Source organism: Gavialis gangeticus, unplaced genomic scaffold (genome assembly GCF_001723915.1).
Source record: "Gavialis gangeticus isolate Ggan-Ray unplaced genomic scaffold, GavGan_comp1, whole genome shotgun sequence".
Lineage (NCBI taxonomy): Eukaryota > Metazoa > Chordata > Crocodylia > Gavialidae > Gavialis > Gavialis gangeticus.
This window is the reverse complement of record NW_017729006.1, coordinates 23,858,146-23,870,069: the sequence shown is the minus strand read 5'-3', so window position 1 is coordinate 23,870,069 and position 11,924 is coordinate 23,858,146. Positions and strand designations below refer to the sequence as shown.

The 11,924-nt window shown below is 41.0% G+C and overlaps 1 protein-coding gene across 3 annotated transcripts in view; it reads left to right on the top strand.

The window, feature by feature from the left end:
• LRRFIP2 (LRR binding FLII interacting protein 2) overlaps nt 1-11,924 on the top strand; it is a 100,551-nt gene that overhangs the window by 51,430 nt on the left and 37,197 nt on the right. The window contains exons 10-15 of one of the 3 annotated variants that reach the window (XM_019508990.1): nt 1,106-1,153; nt 1,248-1,292; nt 3,233-3,280; nt 3,383-3,439; nt 8,399-8,487; nt 10,498-10,588. The exons of the other annotated variants lie outside the window; for them this stretch is intronic. Of the exons in view, the coding sequence (XP_019364535.1) occupies nt 1,106-1,153; nt 1,248-1,292; nt 3,233-3,280; nt 3,383-3,439; nt 8,399-8,487; nt 10,498-10,588 (378 nt within the window). The remainder of the gene's footprint in view (nt 1-1,105; nt 1,154-1,247; nt 1,293-3,232; nt 3,281-3,382; nt 3,440-8,398; nt 8,488-10,497; nt 10,589-11,924) is intronic. 3 annotated transcript variants of the gene reach the window in all.

The window sequence follows — 11,924 nt, the reverse complement described above, 5'->3', positions numbered from 1 at the left end:
TAGATTAAACCTGTAATGGAGCAGATATTCAGTGCACATAAACCAATTTCAAAATGGCTGAAAGTGGTTTGAGATAAACCTGGTTGAATGTAGTATCAGACTTAACTGATTTGGGTCTAACCGGTTTATACAATATCTGTCCCAGACCCTTTGCTAGTTTAAGCTACGCCAGAGTCTCCCAGCATCCTGACATGCTCTCTGGGCTGGGTGGGGCTCTCTGCTTCAGAGCAGGGCTCGTCCCTCCCCTCTGCTCCCTGGCCAGAGCTCAGTAGAGATTTGCAGGCACTGCAGAGTCTGCTGGCTTCCCCATGCCCTGCCCCCCCTCCCCCCCTTGCTGCTTAAGCAGAGATCCTTTCCTCCTCTCTCCCACAGCTCGAACTGTAGCCAGCATGTGGTATGCTAGCTAATGCTGTGTAAGGCAGATAGGACAGTGCCCACTTAGGGCTTTTTGGAGCTAATCAACAGCTCAGATGGTAATGTTCCTGCATTTCTTCCTTTGGAAAAATCCTGTTTAAGAACAGCTTGTAATGGGTGAGGCTTTGTTTTTTGATGGGGTGTTAAATGCTGATAACAAAGCTGGTAAATGCTCTGTTATCAAGGGGGTGGACCTCTACCTAATCACAGTGTCCTGCCAGGGTCTGGCCATGCCCCCTCAGCTCAGCCTTGGGGAAGGGAGGGCTGCTGTGCTGCCCCCAGCTTCTAGCCTGAGCCACTGTAGGCATGTGCCTGCATGTCTGGGATGCCTGTTCGGGTACAAAACTGATTTAGCCTAGCCAGGTTAGACTAACCTGCAAAGATTGAATCAATTCATGCTCAGGCTTCTTGAATGCCTGTCCCTAGCCATTAAGTGCAGTGTTCTCCAAGTTAATCTAGTCCTTTGTTAAACCCTTTTATGTCACTTTTTTTTTAAATGATAGCGGTTTTATTTAACAATCATGTTTTAGGCTACCATTTTCAAGAGCTATGATTTCTTTAAAAATTTAATTTAAAATTTTAATTTTTTACCTGTGTGTAAATACCTAGAACTTCATTGAAAAAAAAACAAAACAATTCTTACTTTTATTGTACTGCAACTAAAAGAATTTCTTATTTTTTTCTATCACAGTCCTCTTCTTTATACAGTGATCCTGTGGCAACTACTAAGAGTTACAGGGTTAGTACAGTGTGAAATAATTGTGTGGCTAACTTTTGAAGTATTCATAGTTTTTAGGTTTGTCTCATTAAAATAATTAAACTTTCCTCTGTAGGTATCTCCTACTGTAAACACTGGTTTGATAAGAAGTACCAGTTTGGTTCGTAAGCACTATTTGCATGGTTGCCTTAATTTTGTATTCATATGCAGCTGGAAAGTAACATATATGCAGTTTTCCCATATTTTTAGATACAACTTGCATGGCCCAGATAATAGCAAATGTACAAGAATATATAATCCAAAGAAATTTTTTCAAATTGTACTAGTCATTTCCCCCTGACCCCACTCTCCTCTTCCCCTCCACGCAGTCTTTATTAGAGGAAAACAGGGCAGGTGGCTTTTCTTTGTGTGTGTGCACCCCCTCTCCCCTTTTGGATATATCACAGATATAAAATCTGGTCTGTCCTGTCCTTGTTTTGCTGGAGGATTTCCAGGAGATGGTAAAAGGGATGTGTGGCTCTGAACCAAGCTGCTTTTATCCAAATTTTAATTAGTCATCCAAGCAAAAATGTGTGGTGCTATTTGTTTTTTAAGTAGCACTTAAACAAAATCCATTCTTTTCCAATAAGATAGCATTCACTTTTGACTTCGACATCACCATTTCATTGGGTCCCCAATTCTGTTTAATATCTTTTAATTATTCTTTCTATTGCTTCAGTTGTTAACGCTTTCCATAAATCACTTGGCCTAGATACATTATATGGGATCTTAATCTCATCTTGGTTACACATTTACCTCTTCCAGACTTCACCTAGCCAAAAGTACAAAACAAACAGACAGGGTGACTTGATTGCTATGTTAATACAGTTTAGTAATTGTAACTGCACAATGCAGGCACATTGGTCTAATAGAATTAAACTCATTTTTTTAGACAGCACCTTCATCTTTCTCCCTATTCCTAATCTTCTCTCTCCAATGAATAATCCAGATTCTGTAGATTAAATTAGCATTTCAAATGATCAAAGATAAGGGAAAGCCATGATTGTGTCCAAAAGTTTTTCTTGTAGTCATTTTAATGGAATACAACTACGAATAAAAATCCTAAATATGAAAATCAGTCTTGGATTACTTTTTTTCTCTTATGCATGTTACATGTTCCTCTCAATGATGGGTTTGCTTTAAAAGTTTGGCTCCTGGCAGTGTTGGAACTTGGTTTGTAAGATGTCTGTATATACTTGGTGCCTAAAGAATTTAAACTTTGATGGATTCCCTTGAAATAACAGTTACGAAAATGTAGGTATTATCATGTGGAATCCATTTATATTTAGGGATTTTATACCTATCCATAAAGATTATGTTAAAGTACGTTAGCTTCACATTAAAGTTGAACTTGGTAAAGACAGACAGTCAGGCAAGAGTCAGCATCTCTGAATCTTAGAAAATCTGATGAATCCTTATTGAAAAAATCTTCAGGAGAAAAGCACTGACTTGCAGAAATCAAGAAATGTCCTTAAAGTGTTTTCTAGTAACAAGACTCCATATTTAGATTTGGTAGTAGTTTAAGGGAAATTCACATAACCTAATGTGGATAGAAAGGTATCCACAAAAATGGCTAATTTCTTTAAAACTGTAGAGAAAGAAGTTTTATTCAAGCAAGCAAGGAAAAAAATATCACTTGCTTCTTCCTGAAATGTTATACTTGTTCCTGCCACATGTAATAGTGAAGTGAACGATTAGAGAATTAAAAAAAATTATAACAAGTATCGGGTTTGATCAGTTAGGCCCCATGTTACCATTATTATTGATGATGATGATAATTTTCCACCAAAAATTGACTGGTACATTTAGGTAAATTTATGAGATTTCTACTTGGAGAGAGAAAATTTCCTGAATGGTAGGAGAAAATAATATGTAAAGGGAATATAAATTTGCCAAGTCCTTCCCTTCAAAAAGTATAGTCTTCAGAGAAAGATGCATGAAAAAAATAATTTTGTTAAAGGTGATTCTGTAGTAGAATCATTACAGTGCATGAAATGATAACATTTTAATTACTGTTGTCACTGTAAATATAAACAGTATTCTATTCCCTCTGTTTCCCAGGCGTCATTATGTGGTGATGGATTATATAGCTCATATAATTCTCGTACTGTAAGTCTAAATGGATTTATTGTTTTCTTTTTTAAAACTTGCTTTATGAAAATATATAGTTGATTAATTATAAAAACTTTTTCCTAATAACTTTGTCTATAGCCATCTGAATACAGTTATTACTCTTCAAGAGCAAGCTCAACTCGAAGTAGTCCTGTGGTGAGATCTCATTTTGCATGCTTGCAGTATAATTGTGGTACTCTAATACAGTCATCTTGATGAGCGTTTGCAATGTAGATTTATTCTTTAGACTAACACATGAGCTGTAAATTTCCATTATTGCTTCAGAAAAATTAATGCATGTCAGATATAAAATTCTAATAAAAGCAATGAAGTTTGAAGTAACTGTGTAGAACTAAGATTTAATTGAAGAATGTTTATCTTTTAATTTATACGAAAATGGTACGTAAAATACTGTCAGTATGACAAGAGACTATTCCAAAAATTTAAAGACATAAACTTATGATGCATTTTATACTGATGTCATAGGAAAGACCAGGAAACTGGCAGAATCATTCCTACCTCTGCATGGAGTACATGACGCAAGACAAAGAGCAGTGGCATGTTTTGGTTGTCTGCCTCTGATAAGAAGTACCTGGCCCAGCTCACTGGCTGTCAGTGTTAAAGACTGAGAAAGAGGCTACATATAGGCGTTCAGTTTCTCTTGGGAAAGTTGCTGCTCTCCTGTGAGAAACAACAAGAATACAGATGCTCAAGATTTTCCTCTCAGAGAAAAAATAGCCACTCCAGGAGAAAAATATCCTGGGAACAATGAGGGTTGAAACACTCTCTGTTTCTCCTAGGAGAGCAAATGTCTGTACACGTTCTCTTTTGAGAAAATCCATTGAACAGTCCTCCAGCATCCTAGAGAGCTTTGCTTCTGCCTTGTTCCATCCCTCCTACCGCGCCACAGGAGACATTGTCACTTGCTGGATTCTGCTGCTTTACCCCCTTCACAATCCCACACTGTGCTGCAGGGAGACAAGCTGACCCCAAGAACCCTGTATTAGCCAGACAGTCTATACACTGCTGCCATCTGTCTGCAGGCAGACTGAAGGAGTCTGCAGAGCATGCTGAGTTGTGTGCACAGGGGCTGGGCCCCCTGGCTGTGTGGTGTCAGTAGTGCAGGCTCTCTGCTGTTCAAGAGCTTAGCACTCTTAATATTTTATTTGTTAGATGTCTCTTGGTTACATTTACTACCTGGGAAACAAACCTGGGAGAATTCACTCAGTTCATTTGAACTTGTGTAGTGCAGCCAGAGTTTCCTGTCAGTGAAATGCAAGGGGAAATGCAGGTTGCAGGTAAATTGTGGTAGTTCTCTTAGACAATAATAGAGGAGTCCAGTTCCAGTGAGATCATAAACATTTTCCTTTTGAAGCATTACAGTATCATTGGAGTGACACTTGTACCTAACTGTGCCTGTTAACAGATGTTCCATTTGGCAGTGGAAATTTTTTACCAGAAACTGTGGTCTGAGGAGCAAGCAGGGGTATCATGGTGTTGCTCTCTCCATTTGGCTTCTGGTGGCAGGGAGCCAAGCAGCTTGGCAATTCCCCCCCCATCCCTGTCCCCTGCCTGTGCCTCAGACTAGGGACTCCGCTCTGAGCTGCAGGCAAGGAGCAAGTAACTGTCTCTCTTTTACTGGGCTCCTGGTGGCTTGGAGCAGAGTAAAGTTAGCCATGCAGGAAAACCCATCCCTCTCATTGGACCCGGGATCCCAGGTTGAGGAGCAGGTGAGGGCTCTGCCCTGCTGCTCTAGTTCCCTCCTGGTCTGATCCTGGAGGGGAGCCATAAGCATTCACTCTTGCAAGAGAAACTGTCACAAGGGAGATCTAGGTTGAGAGTTGGAAGCTCTTCTCCCAAAAAGGGCTGGTTCCCTCAAGAGAAATTGAGTGAGCAATTCTGTGCTTATCAAACCATGAATTTCTTAGTCGAAATGTAACACCTCTATGTGACCAGTACCTGAAGGAGCTTCAAACTTGTTAGTCTGTATTTTTCAATGATGTGTTTTATATTTTACAGCTAGATGAGCTGCATATAATCTGAACTAGGTTAGCATGAAAATGAAGATGCCCTTGACTTTGAAGATGCAGTGCGCTTCATTTGAGAAATGTTTTATAGCTCAAATTGTTGCTAATATAACCTCTCCCTGTCCTTTGTCACAGGGATCCTGGTTTTCTCTGTTTAAAAATCACAAATTCTCTGATTTTAACAGCCCTGCCCTCCCACAAATCACGTCCCCACAACCACCCACCAAAATATGCATTTTTCCATGATTAAAGTGAAATGCCACTATAGATATGGAGAGATACAGGTATCAGTTGAACACAGTGTTTTATTGATATAGTTACAATTTTAAAGCAGTTTGGAAGCCTACTAGTCCCTTGATCATTATAATAAAATTAATTCTAAATACCTATACATTTTGGCATTTGATTTTGGGATTTTTATCATGGAAAATAAGAGTTCTCCCTGCCTCCTTCGCACACCAGGATGTGGGTCCAGCTGTGGCTGTTCCCCTCCCCCCACCCTGCTGCTTTATGGTGCTGAGCAGCCCTAATATGCCAGTGCCCTGTCTCTGCCCATGCTGGTGCCCTTCACTCCTGACCAGCTGTCCCCCCAGTATGTGAGGAAGGAAGTAGGTATGTGGGGAAGCTGGTGAGGTGGGGGAAATGGGACATGGGCAACATAGTGGGGATGGCACGTGTCCTCATGTTTTCTGTGCCCACACAGTGGGGCTCAGGGCTGCAGCCAGACCAGTTCTGGGTAGTGGTTGTCTCCATGGCCCAGTGGGCAGTACCCAGAGCGGGAGGGAGTGCTGTGCCACTGTGGTGAGGTGGATCAGTGGCAGCGGCACAGAGTTGTGAGGGAATCTCAGGGGTCACATGCCTTCTTTGGGAAATCTCAGGGGGCATCTGCCCTTCCCACCCCCAATGCATTGCCTGTGCTCCCCCCCACCCATCACATGCCCTGTGCTCTTCTGCCCCCCCACCAATAGATTTACCTGGAGAGAGCTGCAGAATTGGCTCTTGGCTGCTTTTTGGCTGCCATGTGCATGTGTACGCCTACATGCATGTGGTACCCCCTTCTTCGTTGCCTTCCGTTCCCTGCAGCCCCTTTCAGGCTGGAACTGTGGCAGCCTGCAAAGGGAACCCACTGTTACCCACCTTTTTCTCCTTTAAAGGGGGAAAATCATGATTTTTCTCCTGTGTTGAAGGAGAAAATCTGCGTTTTTGTGCAGCAAACAGAAGACCCAGATCCCTGATAATTAATAACTCCAAATATTTTAATGCTACCAAGCTCTTCCATGATTGAGGGCAGCAAGCTTGTAAGATAATAAGGCTCATGGGAAATAATGTTCATTGCTTGGTCAAAATGGAAGATAAATATAACTGTAGTTGTATAACTGTTGGTATCACACTTTCATTGTCAGTAGATGTCCATATACAAAGGATTATAGTTTTCTTGCAATACCTATCTGGAGAAGAGGGGGGATTAGGAGGAAAGTGGTTTTATTTTTAAATAAAAATATTTTAATTGTTAATATTTTAACGATTAAATCTAATTTTTAGTTGCAGCAATGTGAAATGTATTTTAGGAAAAAAAAAATGTTTCTAAACTACCGTGAAAAACGTTTTGCATGGTGTTTTGGATAGGCATAATAAAAACAGGAGATATCAGTATTTTATGACGTGGATGATTTGTGTGTCTGCCTTTTGTGCATTTCCAGTAAATATTAAACTGTTCTATTTATTTTAGCTTTAACTTTTCTATTTATTAGACAGATTTTAAAAAGCCAGTTTAGTTTATTAGGGAGTGGAGGACTGCAGGCAAAACAGTCTTGTTAACAGCAGTTAAAAGTAGCCTTAAAAGTATTGGGCAGTAAGCGTCAGAATACTTCCCTTTTTTGTTGGTTCATAATCTGTAGAAAATTTAATTTGTAAAGGCTTTGTTTTTGTTAACTTACATTCTAAGGCAAAAAAGAGCAATGAAGATCAGACTTGAAATGTCTTGGATATCTTTCTACTTTATTGTCCTTTGATGAAAGGGTTGGAATGCTGAAACCTTAACAAAGAGCCTCTTAACCTGAATTTATAATGAAGAATTTAAGCTTAAGTGAATATTGAACAAAAGGGAAGCTTTGTTCACACTCTAACGTACTTCTTGTAACTCTGCATTTGCTTTGTGACCCTTCTGGTGTTGTCAGTTGTCCTAGAGGCTTCCAGGCCTACATTTCTAGTTCAGAATAAATTAAATAAATATTTGTACCTCTTGGAGAGCAAGCATTCCTTCCCTTCATGAATCACCACTGATGTGAGAACACTGGCTAGAACAAAATCTCTATATAAAAAGGGCCTAGGCTGTCTGTCTGTCCGTAATGCTCTTGGGGGTGTGGCTCCAGCCAGTGCTGCGTGAGGGTTGAATTGCCCGACAGGAATGACGGCGGGGATGGAGCGGGGCGAGGGGCAGCGGGGGGAGAGAATGACAGCAGGGAGGTGAGGCCAGGAGCGGGGACAGAGGGCCACACGGGGGAGATGAGGCCATGACAGGGATGGAGGGGACAGAATGGGTGGGTCAGGCCAGCACTGCTGGCCTTGCTGTCCCTCATCCCCCCCGCGCCCCCCCCAGTCTGCTTCTTGGAGGCAGCAGCGGTGTGGGGTGGTGGCAGCGTCGCGCTAGCCTCACCCCTCCCCTCCTCTCCACCCAGTCTGTTTCATCCCCACCACCATTCTTGATGGGCAGTTCTCTAGTAAACAAATAATCTGTTTTGTATCCCGTTATGATTGTTGCAAAGATAACTTGTGGTAAAGCCCATAACACATAGGAGGCCTTTTTGATAGGTGAACCGTGTGTGTGTATAATATTGCCACCTAATTTGGTCTCTTTTCTTTATCTGTCTGCCTGAAAGTCTGTCTTCATGTCAGCATGACTTTCATTTTATGTTATTTTCGGTTCTTGTTGTCTGCTAGAATTTAATAGTTACCTCATTTCTTTAAATTGAATTTATACAGAGAATTATGCCCACTTACTGACATCACAAAAGTTACTTATTTAATATAGGCATTTGTTAAATTGCAGTGAACCAGCTTTAATTACTTGCATTTTTAATCCTTGTAGTTTACAGATGATGAACTAGAGAGTACCACATCCTCTCATCATGTGAGCCGAGGGCGGAGAGATAGTGTGGTGAGCTGGGTTGCATGCCAGTGTCTGATGCTATTTATGGTCTTCTAACTTTGTTTGCTTGTTTTTATTTACAATAGCACATGCAATTTCACACTTACAAAGGGTTGCTTATGAAAGAAGGGAAGTAGAGATCACTGGCTATAACTTTCGTACATCTACTGGTTTGAATTTCATATTTTTAGAATTAATGAAGTTCCTTGCTCAACTTAGGTAGAGTTCTGTAGCATGCAAAAAATCTTACTATGTGAATGAATAAGAAAGATGCTTATATCTACAGTGTGGAAATTAATTTTGTGTCCTTTAAGTAGTCTGTTTATAAAGAGATTATAAATATAGGTGGAGCTGGTAAAGTAACCTATGAAGGTGGTCAGCCCTTTGCATTATAAAGCTCTGTCTTTGGTTCTGTTCAGTTGTCTCAAATACTAATTTTTCAGAAATCTGCCTTAGCCATTTTTCTGAAAAGGTCTGTTACCTTGACGTAGCAACGGGGGAGGGCGGATGTGGCAGCGCAGAGTGGCTTTTGTGTTAGGATGCTCATTTTGTGATTGCTCTGAAATACCAGCCACACTGGGTTAAAAAGCACATCTGGAGGAGGGGGTGGGAATCATGGGCCACATGTGGTACTAGAAATCTTTTGAAAATGTAGTTGCTAAATTTTCCGAGGTCCCATGGTTGAGCCAGGACATTCACTGCAATTGTTGCCCTAGGCTATGCTGCTGGGGTTAGGAACTGAACACAAAATAATAAGCTTTTAGGGCCAGGATGTGGGGGAGGCTGTGACTTGGATGAGGAGCCTGAATGCAGATAATAGTACTGAAGGGGTGAAGACTGAGTTTGAAGGAAAAGCTTGAAAATGGGAGACTTGGCCTAGGCTGTTTGAAACTGAGCTGAGGATCCTGGGCATGAAGCATATTTTTTTTTCATTGTACGTGTACATTTAGGCATTGATTCAGGCCTTCAGGTACTACCACAAGAGAGAAATAAAGATAATATTCAAGTTTCTGAGCCTTCTGCTTTCTCAGGCTGTGAACAGGAATTCATTTGTAGTGGTTGAAAATTTCTGTGAAATTTCCTCCACTAGAAGTATTTTTGGGGGCAGGACCAGTATGGATTTTCAGTCTACAGTCACTCCTTCTAACCTGTTCCTCATGCCTTGCTGAGATTGGGGTTATCCCAGGGACAGAAGCAAAATGGACATAAATATAAAATGGAGAGAGGTAACTGAGGCAGAATAATCAGGGTGGGTTATATCAGTGAAATGTTTATCAGTCAACGAGGACTAATGGTTACTTTTAAAAATTATGAAAATTGTCTGAAGTTACATAAGTTTGCCACTTATTTTGAGATTAAATGATCAGCATCAAGGAATGTTGTATTAATGAACATACACTTGCTTATTAAACCCTATACTTGTTATTAACATCAGCTTATATGAATATTACACTTGGATTACCACAGTTTTAACATTGTAATGTGGCTGAATAAATCTTGTTTTATACATGACTTTTCTTTGACAGGCACTCCTTCTGCTTTTCAGTTTAAAGATGCCTTCAGTTGTGAAGCAAAAGCTTATCCTTCTGTAGTAATGCTTTCTTGCTTTGAACAAGAAAAAACTGTATCAGGTTGGGCATTACCAACTTCTCTTGGTACAGTGTTAGGGGCAAGACCTATTTTACATTAATCTGAATAAAAAGTACATTGTTTGCAGTTTAAAAATACAAAGTATTGACTAATCAAAGGGAAAGAATTAGAAGTAAAAAATCTTTAGTAGGCATATTTAAAATACTGACAACAGTAAAAAGAGGAACCTGTTTATTATTGTTATCGTAATTAAATTGCAAAAAGGCCAAAAGAGTTGCAGTAGCATTTGGTGGGGGGAGGTTCCATTCATGCTTTATATTTAAATATAACTGCCTCTTACTCTTGGAAAGGGTTTTTGTGTTCATTCGGTTAATGTTTTCCATTCTGTACTTTGTTCTTTCTTTCCTTCTGTACCTGGCTTTGAAGTCATCTGATTTTTCTGATCAAAGTGAAACTGCAGCTGATTATTTTAGTCGTTCCAACCGTAGGGGAAGTATTGTCTCTGATGTGGATGATATAATTATTCCAGATCTAAATAGCGTGAGTGTAATGCATGTTTCTGTGTAAATCTGTCCTGTGAATGACACATTTGAACATAGATGTTAATTCTGTAGTTGAAAGACACCTGCCTTTAAAAATGATTAATGACGTGTACCTAATAGCAAGAATTTTGTTGCTGTTTTTATAACCTGACAATATTCTTACAAAAATGTGAAAATACTAATCCAATAAAAATAACTTTTTCTTGGCATGCTAGATTCATTTTAAAAGGGTTAAGAAAAGAGTCTGATGGTATGGCGCAACCTCTAACTCTCTAAGGCTGGGGTGGGCATAATGGTGGATCCAGCTGGCAGCCAGACTCTAATTCCCAATGGCCCCTGCCCACATTGCTGTAGCGAGTTTCCATGGAGACCCCAGGAGGGCTGGAGTTGTCATAGAATCATAGAAGTAGGGTCGGAAGGGACCTTGTAGATCTTCAAGTCTGACCCCCTGCCTGGGCACGAGAAAAACTGGGCTCAAATGACTCCAGCCAGGTAGCCATCAAGCCTCTTCTTAAAGACCCCCAGCGTAGGAGCCAGCACCACTTCCCTTGGAAGTTGGTTCCAGATCCTAGCCACCCTGACTGTGAAGTAGTTTTTACGGATGTCTAATCTAAACCTACTCTCCAACAACTTGTGGCCATTATTCCTTGTTATGCCAGGGGGCACTAGGGAAAACAAGGTCTCTCCCAAACCCTTCTGGTCCCCTCTAGTGAGTTTATAGATGGTCACCAGGTCCCCCCTCAGCCTTCTCTTGTGATAGAGCAGGCCTGGGTTTTCCATGGAGAACAACACTGGCAAGGCATGCGGCTGGGCAGGGAACTGCTCCGGGCCTGGGATCTTGCAGTGGTGACAGTGTGGTCTGGAGCCGAGGCAGAGCCGTGATCCACTGCCTGCACACCCTTCCTTCTCCCTTCCAAAAATAAGGTGTTTGTCTTTACTGGGGGGAGGGGTGGTATGTAAAAAAATACGCTATATAAAAGTGCCACTCTCTTGCTCCACAAATCTTTTGTTTTGTCAGCATAGTAACTGCTTGCTCTAGTAACAAAAATGAACTGAAGAAGTTGTCACTATGTGCATTTGACTGTTTGGTATACATGCATCAAAGACTACAGAAGTTCGTCCAGGAGTGTCCATCAAGTCTGTGCTTTGCCCATTCACCATTCTCATGCAGTATCATAAGGGTCTGCGGGCAGTGCAAGATCAACTGTCACTGAATGAAGTGCCAGCATTAGCATCTACCTTAGCTTCTCCTTTAATTGTGTTCTTAGTTTTTACTTTGTGGGGAGGGAAGAGTTCCCTGCCCCTCCCTTATCCCTTCCCTCCCCTCCCCCCCG